The 12,692-nt window shown below is 65.3% G+C and overlaps 1 protein-coding gene across 10 annotated transcripts in view; it reads left to right on the top strand.

Moving 5' to 3' along the window:
* The first annotated feature begins 2,322 nt into the window (after nt 1–2,322).
* Nucleotides 2,323–12,692, top strand: part of TNS3 (tensin 3) — a 157,133-nt gene continuing 146,763 nt past the window's right edge. For 2 of the 10 annotated variants that reach the window (XM_025988004.2, XM_072762775.1), the window contains exon 1: nt 2,329–2,445. Coding sequence is in view for 2 of the 10 variants with exons in the window: in XM_072762762.1 (XP_072618863.1) it covers nt 10,965–11,086 (122 nt within the window). In the remaining 8 variants the exon portion in view is untranslated. Of the gene's footprint in view, nt 2,446–3,685; nt 3,769–4,547; nt 4,650–10,949; nt 11,087–12,692 lie in introns of those variants that run through there. The other 8 variants (XM_072762762.1, XM_072762763.1, XM_072762768.1 and 5 more) reach the window with 7 other exon arrangements.

Here is a 12,692-nt window from a genome sequence, read left to right on the forward strand (position 1 = left end):
TGAGAGCCCGTGCAGACGATGCCCTCTGGAGAGGGTGGCAGCTCTGGGACAAAGCAGCCCAGTGGGACCTCGAGGTTCCTGCAGACAACCGTGAAGATCCCTCAGTGAACGCATGCGGCTGGGCTGCTGGGAGCTGGCCCTCGGCCTCCTCTGGGGTGGCCCGTGGCCAACACTGACCCCTGGGCCCCAGGGCTGCTCCCACAGCGCCGGCACCCACTGGGCCTGCCTCCCTCTCCCCATCTGCAGTGTGACCCTACTCAGATCTATCTCAGAGCCCGTGTCCGCCGCTCCAGCAGTGGCCCGGACGGGCTCCCAGGGCTGTGGCCGCAGATGGCGTGTGCGTGCATTTTGGCAGAGAGGCGGCCGAGGTTTCACGGGTTTTCACGTAGCTGCATCTCCTGCCCTGTTTCCGCTGCCCCTTCCAGGGGCCGGCCCTCTGGATTGCCAGTGCGAGGACGTCAGAAACCTATCCAAGTGCCGGCCCACGGGCCGCGTTGACCCGGGGACGCTGAGCTGTCAGGCTTGGGCCGTGGCCAAGACCACGTTCACGGCGACGACAAGCTTTCAGAGCCGCGGTGGGCAGGAGCCAGAGGGGCTCTGGGCACTGGAGATGGGCTGCGCCCCCCACCCCGGGCCCGCCTCTGCCTCGGCAGTGCTGGGAAGGGAGTGGCTGCTCTTGGTGTCGGTGTCGGGCTGCTTGTCCTACCCCAGCTTGTCCTCAGCTACACTGGTTTGAGGCTTTTGTTTTCAGATTTGAGGTATTTTTGGGTGGGGAAGGATGGAAAAAGCGTGTGGCCCTTTTCCAGATCGTTGTAGCCTGCCCTGCTCAAGTTCTTGGAGACTCAGAGCTGTGGGCTGTGACGTGGGAGGCCCTTCACCTGGGAGCCCCCGGGCAGGTGCGAGTGTCTGCCCCTCCGGGGACCTGGGAGCCGGCTGCACAGGCGAGCGCACGGAGGAGGCACTAGAGCACCAGGTCCAGAGCGCCTCCTCCCTCCCCGGGGCTCCCAGGTGGGATGCACGGGACAGGCGCTGTCTGAATGGGCCCCAAGTTCCCGCAGCCCCAGAAGCAAGGCGGAGGCTGGGGCCGGCCAGCCGGCAAGGGGCAGCAGCGGTGAGGCCGTCTGGCTCTGGGAGAGCGATGGGAGGGCAGGGGTTTTATGAGGCCGTGCAACCTCGGGCTTAGGGGCCTTGAAGCTGCAAGTGGACGTTCTCACACCTCACGAAGCTCAAGTTCGCGTAGTCATTCATTCGGCCAGCGGGGACCTGGACCTTGGGACAGACTCCGAGAGGCAGGGTGGATAGATGTGGCCGGCTCTGGGGTGTTCCAGCAAGGAGACGGGTCGACGCACCCGCGGGGGTGAATGGAGGCGTTGAGATCGCTGTTGGCCTGAAGGTTTTGGATCTTTATCATGTTCTGTTGCCGAACAGCTGGGTGACCTTGGGCGGTTACCTGGCTCGTGATAATGCCAGTCTCGGCCCCCCTCCGGGGTCAGCTGGCTGTGACCTCCGCCACTGCGGCGCCTCTCCTGGTGCCCCCTGCCCTGTCCTGCGGGCTGTGGGGCTGGGGTCTCGTAGAGGGCAGGCCTCGGGGAACGAATGCCAGGCTCAGTCTGCAGATGAGAGTCATGGCTTGTGACCTCTTGAGAAATTGTGGTCCCTCTCCACCCTCTCCACCCTCTCCACCCTCTCCAGCCTCTCCAGCAATGCAGGGTTGCTCCTCTTTCAAAGAGGCATGGCGGACTAGGGGTAGGGTGGGAGCAGGGGACTGGGGGAGGTCCCCTGGAGGTGAGACAGGCAGGGCCAGGCCGGAGCACCCGGGGAGGTGCTGGTGTTGCATCCCCAATCCATGCATCGGGCATTTCCTGGTGCCTGCGCCTCAGGACGTGCACAGCCCTCTCCAGGTGGGACTCTGATAGGAGAATTTGCTCCTGGTGGCAGATATGACCCCCCCCCCCGCCTCCCCTTCTGTAGGATGTGGGGTGGGTGTGTTTGTGCGTGCACTTTCCTTGGATAAGGGGCTTCCCACGCACTGTCCCCAGGATAAGGTGTGGTTGGCGCCTCTTGCACGTGCCAGCGAAGGCGCTTCTAATTCTGCAGACGCCTGTGTGTTTGGGGGGTGCTGCCCATTTCTCGGATTTCACTGATGGGAAAACAGAGGCAGAGATACCGACTGAGGCGGGATGTGGGTCCGGGGCGGGGTGGGGGATGCTGGACTCTCTCTGCCTCTCCCCCAAGCATCCCTCTGGCCCGAGGCTGGCTCTCCTGAAGGCTCGCGGCCGCCCAAACCCTGCTGATTGCTTCTGGCTCACTTTAGCAAGTCACGTGACTTCCCAAGTCTTCCTGGAGCCTCCCTCCTTCGGCCGGACCTTCCAGGGACTCCTGGAACGTCTTGAACTTTGCCTGCCATGGCTGCGGGGCGCTCAGCGTGCACGACCCCGCCGGACTGTAAGCCGCGGGCGCGCGGGCGGGGAGCCCTGGGTCCGGGGGGCGGGCTGAGGGGGTGGAAACGAACCAACCAGTTTTGCAGGGATCCGGGCCTGAGCCGCCCTCCGCCCCCACCTGCGGTGCGTGGACCCTCCGAGCGGGAGGGTGGGGGTCCCGGGGGCGCGCGGGGGCAGGTCCCTGAGGCGCGCACGGGGATCCCGGGGTCGCGCGGGGCGCGGTCCCGGGAGCGCACGGGGGCGGGTCCCGGGGGCACACGGGGTGTCCCGGGGGCGCGCTGGGGAAGTCCCTGGGGCGCACGGGGAGGGGATTGTGTCCCGGGGGGCTCGGGTGTGCACGGGGACGCGCGGGGACGTCCCGGGAGCGCGCTGGGTGGGGGTCCCGAGGGCGCACGGGGAGGTCCCGGGAGTGCACGGGGGGATGCCGGGGGTGCACGGGGAGGTCCCGGGGGTGCACGGGGGCGCGCGGGGTGTCCCAGGGGTGCACGGGGGCGCGTCCCGGGGGTGCACAGGGAGGTCCCATGGGTGCCCGGGGAGGTCCCGGGGGCACGCGGGGGGGTCCCGGGGGCGCACGGGGTGTCCCGGGGGCGCGCGTGGTGTCCCAGGGGTGCACGGGGGCGCGCGGGGGGGGTCCCGGGGGTGCACAGGGAGGTCCCGTGGGTGCCCGGGGAGGTCCCGGGGGCACGCGGGGGGGTCCCGGGGTCGCACGGGGAGGTCCTGGGGATGCACGGGGGCGCGCGGGGGGGGGTATCGGGGGCTCACGGGGAGGTCCCGGGGGTGCACGGGGGCGCACGGAGAGGCGGGGGGTGCACGGGGGCGCGCGGGGGTCCCGAGGGCGCACGGGTAGGTCCCGGGGGTGCACGGGGGCGCGCGGGGAGGTCCCAGGGGTGCACGGGGCGGTCCCGAGGGTGCACGGGGGCGCGCGAGGGTCCCGGGGGCGCACGGGGAGGTCCCAGGGGTGCACGGGGCGGTCCCGAGGGTGCACGGGGGCACGCGGGGGAGGGTCCCGGGGGCGCACGGGGAGGTCCCAGGGATGCACGGAGCGGTCCCGGAGGTGCACGGGGGCGCGCGGGGGGATCCCGGGGGCGCACGGAGAGGTCCCGGGGGTCCCGAGCGCACACGGGGAGGTCCCGGGGGTGCACGGGGGGTCCCGGGGGTGCACGGGGGCGCGCGGGGGCGGGGCGGCCGCGGGGCCGGGCGCCGAGGCCAGGTGACTGGTGGTGCTCGCCCGCGCCGCCTGGAGGGGGCCCCGCGGCGGGCGCGGCTGCGAGCGGGGAGGACGGCCGCCCGGCCTGCTGCGCCCATCGCCCCGGGAGCGCCGGCCCAGGTACGGGGAGCGCGGCCGCCCGCTTTGTCTCGGGCCGGGCCCGCTTGCGGGGGGCGGGGGGGGCGGTCTCCGCTCCCTGGGCCCGAGCCTGCGGGGCGGGGGCGCCGGGGCCTCTCCCAGCGCGGACCGCGGGCCTGTGGGTCCCCGCGGAGGAGCAGGGCGCCCGGCCCGGCCCCGCCACCTGTGGCACGCGCCCCCGGGCCGGCACCGCGCGGGGAGGGAGCCCGGGGAGCGGCCTGCGCCCTGGGGCCTGGGCCCGCCTCCCGGAGGCCGCGACCCGGAGGGCGCCCCGCGCCTCACACCGGCCTCGGGGGCGCAGGCCCTGGGCGGCGAGCGCGGGGGCCCCGGAACTCGGGAGGCCGCTGGGGGGGGGGGGGGGCTGAAGGGCTCGCGGCGCTCGTCGAGTTAATGTGCATTGATACCGCATTGATACCGTATTGATACCGTATTGGTACCGTATTGATACCGGTTGATACCTCCTTGCGTCCTGAGAACGGCCTCTGGACCAGGCCTTTTGACGTTGGGTGGATTTGCCGCGTGCCCACGGCGGTCCCTGAAGCCCCGTGACCCTTGGCTCCCCAAAGAGACTCTTGTCCTGGGCGCTCCGGGGCGCTCCAGGGCCGGGAGGTTATATTTGCAAATCAATCAACAAGTATTAAGAAAAGCGTTTGTGTGGAGAGGCCTGCAGGGCCCGGGAGGGGCCGGGGAGTCCCTGCAGCTGGAGGGTGGAGGGGAGGCCGGGCTGCCGGAATGAGGGGACCTTTGTGCCCGGGGAACTGGCAGGAGGCCAGACTCCTGACCTCGCAGACCAAGTAATAGTATCTTACTTTGCAATATCGCGCAGTGGCGGGGACCTCAGACGCGAGCGCGGCCAAGGACAGGTACTTTCCGAGAGTTTGCTTGCGCTGAATGCTCTGCGTGTGTCGCCTTTGCCTTCCATCCCTCGGAGGGAGCTGGGCTGGGTCATTGCCCCATTTTACGGGCGTGCAAAGGGAGGCAGAGGAAAGGCCAGGTATCTCGTCGCAGTTGGTGGAATGGGGTGGTGCAGCCTGGGGGTCCTCGCCCTGACCGAGTGGGTGCGTGTGCTGACCTTCCTCGCCGGGGTGCCGGGGCTAGCTGCCGCTGCCGCTGCCGCCACCGATGGATTCTTTGCAACCTTCCAAGAAGGTGGAAAAAGTAGGAGCTGCCTGGAACCCCGAGCTCCTGGCTGCAAACCAAGGAGCTTTTACAAAGTGTCGCTCTGGCTTCTAATGGTTTCAAAAGGAGCAACTTGCAAATGTGACCCTGGGAGCTAAAGGTCGCAGGGTCAAATATGTTCCTGCAGGGGATGTCGCTGACTGGGGTGGGGTGGGGGGTGTTAAAAAACAAAGGCCTGGGAAGAAGGCAAAAAGGCTAGAGAAATGAGGGGAGAGAGTCCTCATGTCTGACCCACCGGCTGGCCCGTTTTACAGATGAGTAAACTGACAAAGAGGGATCTGGGTCAGAGCTCTGGCCAGCGCCGGGCCCCCGGGCTCCTTTGCCGGGATCAGCCTGGCATAAACAGCCGCATCTTGGGGGAAAGTTTCTGTTCCCTCCCGACACCCGCCCCAGCCCCGGGAGTGCCCGGAGTGGGGACGCGTGGACGTCCCTGCTGGACAACCTGCCAGCTCCGGGCGGGGCTGCTGTGGGTGGGCCCACCCGTGGCAGCAGGAGGCTTCCTCAGGGTGGCTCCCAGCCACAGGCCCCCGAGCGCGCCCCCAGCCGTGGGGCCCGGAAGGTGTGCCCAGCCTGGACTGCGGGCCCCTTCCGGAGACGCTCTACGCCGGGGTCCCCGTGCACTTGGAGGCCTGAGCCGACATCCCCGGGGAGCCGGCAGGAGCAGCCCCCGTTAGCTGGTCGGTGCAGCAGGTGTCTGGTGAAGTCAGAGCCGCGTGGGTCGCCGTCCTCGCCCTCGGGTGTTCTGGGGCCTCTGCACCATGCTGCGGTGATGGGGGTCCTGGCGCAGCAGGGGACGGTGCCCACGTGCAGCTGGAGCCGGGCCTTGTCACGCTGCCTCCCTGCTTGGAAACACCCACTCCTCCTAGAGCGTGTCCACCGAGGGCTGCTGCCTCGACTTCCCTTCAGCACAGAGATGCTGTGACTGCGATACCGCATCCGTCGGGTTCTGAGGGTGAAGGGCCCGGTCCCTCCACCCCACAGCCGTCCAGGAAGTCCCTTCTTGGTGTCTCTTCCCTTCCCTATAAAGGCAGGAAACGCGAATCTGCAGGTCCCTACACCTTCCTGTTGCTCCTGCCTGCAAGGACAGGGTTTGCTGAACACCCCGGGCCCCGTGCAGCCCGAGGGGCTCTGCTGCTCCCCTGCATCTCGCCGCCCCGTCCTCCTGCGCTCGCGGTGTCGCCTGTGGGCCTGCTGGTGCCGCCCGGTAGAGTGTTCTGGAACCCCCTCCCCCAGCTGGGGGCTGCCTCTGCTGAATTGGAGGGAGGAGGCCCGGGTGCCCCCCACCGGGGCCGGGACCCTGTGTCACTGTGTCACCCAGTCCTCAGCAATGGCCCCTACACGTTTTATGAGTTATGTTACTTTTTTTGATTTAAAAAATTCTTTTTATGTTACTCTTTTTTTTTTTAACAACAATCTACTGACTAGCATCAAAGAATTTTGTCCCCGGTGGGTGGGCTAAACTAGGATAAATTAGTTTACGCCCTGGGGAGTCACGGGAACACGCCCTCTGCCGAGGTCCCTCCTCCGGCCAGCAGCCCCGGGGGAAGCCTTTGCTCCGGGCCTTTCCGAGGCATTCCGGGGCTGGGCAGGAAGCCTGGGAGGGCCCGGGAGCGCCGGCGCCCAGCCTGGTGACCTTGCACAGTCCACGCGTCCCTTTGACCACGCAGCTGTGCTCACTGCTGCGGCGCTGCTGGACGGCAGCTGACCCGTGCCCCCCCCCCCCCCGCCCCACGTGGTTTCTGTCTGTATTTCCCCCAAGGTGGGCCCTGCAGCCCCGCGTGCTTCACCGGCTCACCCGTCACGGGGCCGGCAGGTCTGGAGACACACGGGGGGCCGGAGCCTTGGGGCTGGGTTGGGAACCGGGCCCGTCTGTGATCCGAGGCTCCTTCTCGGGGTCGCCACCGAGGCTCCTTCTCGGGGTCGCCACGGTTCCGCGGGGGGCGGGCGAGGTGTCCCCAGCTGGCAGGGTTCCCCCAGCAGCTGCTTCCTCGGACACAGAGCCTGTGTCTGTCCTTGCTTCTCTCTTCCTTCCTCCCCGTGCTCTCTGGGGGTGGGGGTGGGGGGGCTCCTGCCTTCCTCTTCCCTGCTCAGGGGAGATGCTCGCGCTCCCCGTGCCCGGGCAGCCCCGGCTTTGTTCTCCGGACGCATCTGTGAGACCTTGTTCCAGCCTCCTAGCGGGGAGCAGCTGGCGCCCCGGGGCCGGGCTGCCCTGCCTGCACCGCCCTCAGGGTGCCCTCACTGCACCCGTGGGCCCCGTCCAGCCACGAGCAGCTGGCCCTGGCCTGGAGCGAAAGCACCCTGAGGGGTGGGAGGCTCAAGACTTGCCGGCCAGCCAGGGGAGCAGGCAAGTGCTCCAGGCCCCCAGCTCACAGCTGCGTGGCCGCGGGTCGCTATGGGGGGTGCAGGCCCGCATCTGGCCTGCGAGGTGGCCCCGGGCTGCCCCTGCGTTCCGTGCACATTCCTCCCGGAGCTGGAGCAGCGGCCTGGCTCCAGGGACAAAAGGGCTCCATTGACTCGGTGCCGCCCTCCTCCCTCCCCACGGGTGATTCTGGATGCAGATCAAAGGCGAGGTTCGGGCAGCCCGCTGGGAGGAAAGAGTGGACTCTGGTGGCCCCAGACCTGGGGTGGAGCCGCCCTTCTGGGCCGTGAGCATCCTGGGGCTCCCGCCTCTGCCCCTGCCCCGGGGCTCACGGGGGGCTCGCCCCACCCACAGCGCTGTGTCGTGTGACCTGGGGTGCTTGCTGGCGGCTTGGGTGACCCTCCCTGCGTGTGTAGCCCGGGGTCCCCGTCGGAACCGCACTTCCTCATTCTCTGAGGCGCTATCTGATCCCCCACGGGGCGGGGCGCGTCTGCCCTGTGATCCGGGACAGGTGTGTTTCCAGTTCATCACTAAAAAGATCTGAGTCGCCGGCGGGCGGGGGTGAGGGCAGGGGGCCTCCTCTCGGCTCAGACTCTGGGGGCAGGGGTGCTGAGCGGGCGGGAGGGCCCTTGGACGCCAGTGAGGCTGCATCTTGTGTCCCAGCCCAGGAAGGGACGGGCCATTGGTCATCTGCGTGGCTCAGGGGTCGGAGAAGCTTCCTGGGTAAAGGAGGTCTGAGCCCTGTTTTTTTTATTTAATTTTTTTGTGAGAGACACAGAGAGGGAGGCAGAGACCCAGGCAGAGGGAGGAGCAGGCTCCATGCAGGGAGCCCGAGGATCCCGGGACCCCGGGGTCACGCCCTGGGCCCAAGGCAGGCGCTCCACCGCTGAGCCTCCCAGGCACTCCAGCTCTGAGCTTCTTCCACTGATTTTTGACTCTCTTGCTCCAAAATAGTTTTCCCACGCTCCCCGCTGGCTGTAGACTTGGAGGAAACAGAAGCTGTTGAGCAAGACCCTGGCTGGGCACGTTCACGACTTTAAAGCCTGGGCCAAGAGGTCAAAGAGCACAAACTTTTTTTTTTTTTTAATTGTGCTAAAACGCACAGAACATAAAAAAATTTCCCATTTTAACGTTTTTTGAAGCTTTTTTTGAAGTTGCACTACAGCCGGGGAGGGAGGAAGTCCCGGGGGCTATGGGGTGCAGGGCCTGTGGGCAGAGGCCCCGGGCCGTCCAGCAGTACCAAGCACAGTCATGTCCTGCAAGCGCCATCGCCGTGCATCCCTAGGTCCGTGTCCATCTCGTGAAACTAAAGCACCGAGTCCCCCCCGCCCCCTCCTTGCTGCACAATTTCCGGCTCTAGGAGAGCGAGACCTCCAAGGACCCGGGTGCGAGTCCTCCAGCGGCCTCGTTGGGGTCGGGTCACACAGTATTTGGCTCCTTCACTGAGCATCACGCTTCCAGGTTCGGTGCCCCGTGGCTGGTGTCGGTGGCCCCCATGTCAAGGCCGAGTATCCTTGTGTGTCTGTTGTTGGACTTGGGCTGCTGGGACTAGCATGTGGGGGCTGTCCGTGCCTCGGGCACCCGGACCTCCGGAAGCTCCCCCGAGCTGGCCCTCGAGGAGCCACGCGCGCCTTGCGACCTCCCTGCGTCCCCGGGCCCTGGCGCCCACGGGGCGAAAACCAGGCCCGCAGGCCGAGGAGGAGGGAGGCTTCTTACCGAGCTGTTCTGACAGATCCTGTAAACTCTGTGATTAATGGAACGAGAAAGCAGGAAGACTGTCTCTCATTAAAAAAAAAAAAAGAGCCTTCAGGGTTGCTGGGTTTTATTTTCAATTAAAAGGGTCTGATTTTGTTTCTGGAGAATGGTTCTAATTTGGATAAATGGTTCGGTCTGGGAACTGCATGCCGGCGCCCGTGATCCGGGAGCGCAGTTACCGGGTCCCCGTGGCTGCTTTGCGCAGGGATGGGGCGGGAAGGGGGGTTGAGTTGAGAAAAAGGAGGCACGGGCCGGGCCAGGGCTTCCCACTTGTCTAACTGGCACCGGTGTCAAAGCCTTCGCTCTCCATGCTCTTTAACCCGTGGGGTGAGGTCTGCTGCTCATCACTGAACACGGGGCGGGGGGGGGGGGGCACTGAGGACGCCCCTTGGTGACGGCGTGCACTGGGGTCTCCCGGGGACCTGCCAGCCGTCCTTCCCCAGGTCTCTTACCCTTGGAAGGAGCTCAATCCCCAGGAGGCACTTCCTTCCGGGGGACACACACCTGGGGACGAGGACACACACCCGCCACTGCCCCCTGTGCCCTTCCTGACACCCCCGGGCGGCGGGAGTCTCGCCCTCCTCAAGTCCGGGCTCCTCCAAGGACAAGAAGCAAGGCTGCTGCTTTCATTTTTGTGCGATAAGAGCTCGGGGAGGAGCGCGGGGTTAGCTGGGTGCCCGTGGGCGAGGCGCTTGGTCCCCGGGAGTCTCTGTGCCGCCCCCGAGGCCGTGGTTCCACGCCCACCCGGGGACGTTCTAGAAGCTTCCTCGCCGGAGGGAGGGGCGTGCGCACGCGGGTCCCCAGGGCTTACACAGGCTTCCCGGGGCCACCACGTCCTGTTTTTGGAATTTTGGAAGGTTCGCTTTGCATTCGACTGCGTAGACGGTCGGACGAGGCCGCTGACACGTCCGCGGGACTGGAGGGTCTCGTCCACTGTGATGCTCTTGGAAAGCAGCCACGCTCCAAGCTGTCGTGTTACTGAAAGTCGTCAGTCAGTGCCCACTAGGGATCCACGCAGGCCCCCGGACAAGGCCGCAGACGCTTTCCTCTGCTCGGAGCACAGAGGAATGTTCTTTCTGGACAGAGGCAGAGGTGGGCCTTCCAGCAGCCCACGCCATGCGGGTGGCCACAATCCTTTCCTTTGTCTGACGCTCAGAATGGATCCAGTGTCGACGCACAGTCACCAGGACGTGAGAGCTTGTGTCTCATGGTCAAACGGGGGTTTGTTCTCAGAAAAGTGCCAGGCACCCGGCAGAGCCCTGTGGGGATGAGAGCGGCCCGTCCCGTGAACGGGCGTTGTGTCCAGCCGGCCCAAAGTCACGTTCACAGCATCCTTTCTCTGGGACTGTGCACGTGGAAAAAAAAAAAGAAACAACCAAAAAACCCAAATCGTTCAGATTCTGGAGAGATACTAACCTCCGCGGTGCGGTACGCGTGGTGCCACAGCCTCCGCCCGCCTTCGTGAGGGGGATGCAGCAGGTGAGGTGACGGCAAGGGGCTGGCCTTGCTCGCAGGCCACGCGGCGTCCACCCGGCCCGGCCCAGCCCGGCCCGGCCCGTCTGCCCCAGAAATGGACATCAGACGCCTGGAGGGTCGAGGTGTGACTCCACCCCCTGCATGTTTCCTTAATACGCTCTTCTGGCCCCGGCCTGATGCATGACTGGTGTGGCTGAGGACGTGCCAGAGGGGCCGTGGGAGGACTGCCGGGCCCCCGGGTGCTCTTCACCGTCCGTGCTGCAGGAAGGTGGCAGCTTGGGGCTGGGTCAGCCTGGAGGCGGCAGGGCAGGGCTTGCAGGCCCCGGCGCCAGGAGGGAGGGTCAGAGGCAGAGGGAGGAGCTGCTGAGCAGGGAGCCTGAGTTGGGCTCAGGACCTGAGCCGAGGGCAGATGCTCAGCCTGCGGAGCCACCCGGGTGCCCTTCCCGTCTGTATTCCTAACGAGGTGCATGCACTGACCCCCGGGCAGGTGTCGAACCATCCTTGCATTCAAGGCACAAGTCTCACTCCACGGTAAATATTTATTTATTTATTTACTTATTTATTTATTTATTTTTAAAGATTTTATTTATTTATTCAGAGAGAGAGAGGCAGAGACACAGGCAGAGATCCAAGAAGCAGGATCCATGAAGGGAGCCTGATGCGGGACTTGATCCCAGGACCCCAGGATCACACCCTGGGCCGGAAGGGAGACGCTTAACTGCTGAACCACCCAGGCGTCCCTATTTTATTTTTTTAAAAAGATTTTATCTATTTATTCATGAGAGACACAGAGAGAGAGGCAGAGACACAGGCAGAGGGAGAAGCACGCTTTACGCAGGGAGCCTGACGTGGGACTCGATCCCAGGACCCCAGTGTCATGGTCTGAGCCCAAGGCAGAGGCTCAGCCGCTGAGCCCCCGGGCGTGCCTCCTGTTGCGTGTATATCTGCTCTCATCTTTATTATTTCTTTCCTTCTACGAACTCAGGGCTTTGTTTGTCCTTCTGTGTGTGAAGCTAGATTGCTTCATGTTTCTTTGAGTACGAGGTGCCTTGTATTGCTATGAATGTTCCTTTTAGAACGGCTTTGGCTGTGTCTCCTAGATTTTGGACGGTTGTGTTTCCCGAGTGGACACAGCCTGTGTGTGGGGGGCGGGTGTTCCTCTCTGTCCGTCACTGGGGCTGCCTGGCAGGTCTGCTGGACCGGGTGGGTCTGGTCCCGAGGCTGCCGTGGTGGGACAGTGGAGCTGGAGTGGATATGGGCCTGGGGCTCCCGATGTGGGCTTCGGTTGGTTTATGTCAGTGGGTCGGCTGGACCCGGAGCAGGTGGAGGCCGGGTGTGACCCCAGACAAGTCACACCACGGGTCCTGGGGCGTGCAGGGGCTGCCTTGGTGGGACGCAGGAACCGGTGTGGGCTTGCCGGGGGGTCCAGCGGGGCTGGCGACGTGCCCGGACTCAGCTCACATCGGCAGTAAAGGCCAAGGAGGATGAGAAGTCCTCGGTGGTGCCTCCGGTCCCGGCTGGAGCTTCAGGCGCCCCTCGCCTATTTGGCAGATGCTGGAGCGTTTGTAAGTGGATTTGCTTCGCTGACAGCCGGGTGGCCCTACGAGCCGGGGCTTCTCCCCGCATCCCAGGGCAGGGAGTGTGTGCTGGGCTGTGCGGTGACCCCCTGCCCGCGGCGGCTGCTGCGCCCCCTCATCACCGTGTCCCCGGGCTGCTCTGTGCGGCCCCTCCCTGCCCGTCAGGAGGACTTGCTAGGTGTGCAGGGGAGGAGGTGGGATCCCGGGGCCCCACGGAAATTTCATAATTTCACACCCTGCCCGGTTCCCAAAATGATCTGAGAAACATGCAGAAATAGATTCACAGCAGGGTAAGTCTAAAAAAGAAAAAAAAAAAAAGCAAAGAAAAGAAAAACCATGTCCAGGAGACACTGAAGATGTGACGGGACCGTGGAGCCCGGGAGCTCAGCATCGGGTTCGCCACGATGTCCCGGGGGCCGCAGCGATGTGGCCGTGAGCCTCCTGGAAGCCGCGCGCTAAGGGAAACGATTGTTTTCAGTAGTTTCGTCGTGGCCGTGGACCAGGACCGACTGGACTAGGAGACACAGCATGAGGGAAGCACGGGAGCTGCTCCGGGGCCT

Source organism: Vulpes vulpes, chromosome 7 (genome assembly GCF_048418805.1).
Source record: "Vulpes vulpes isolate BD-2025 chromosome 7, VulVul3, whole genome shotgun sequence".
In the NCBI taxonomy this organism is placed as follows: domain Eukaryota; kingdom Metazoa; phylum Chordata; class Mammalia; order Carnivora; family Canidae; genus Vulpes; species Vulpes vulpes.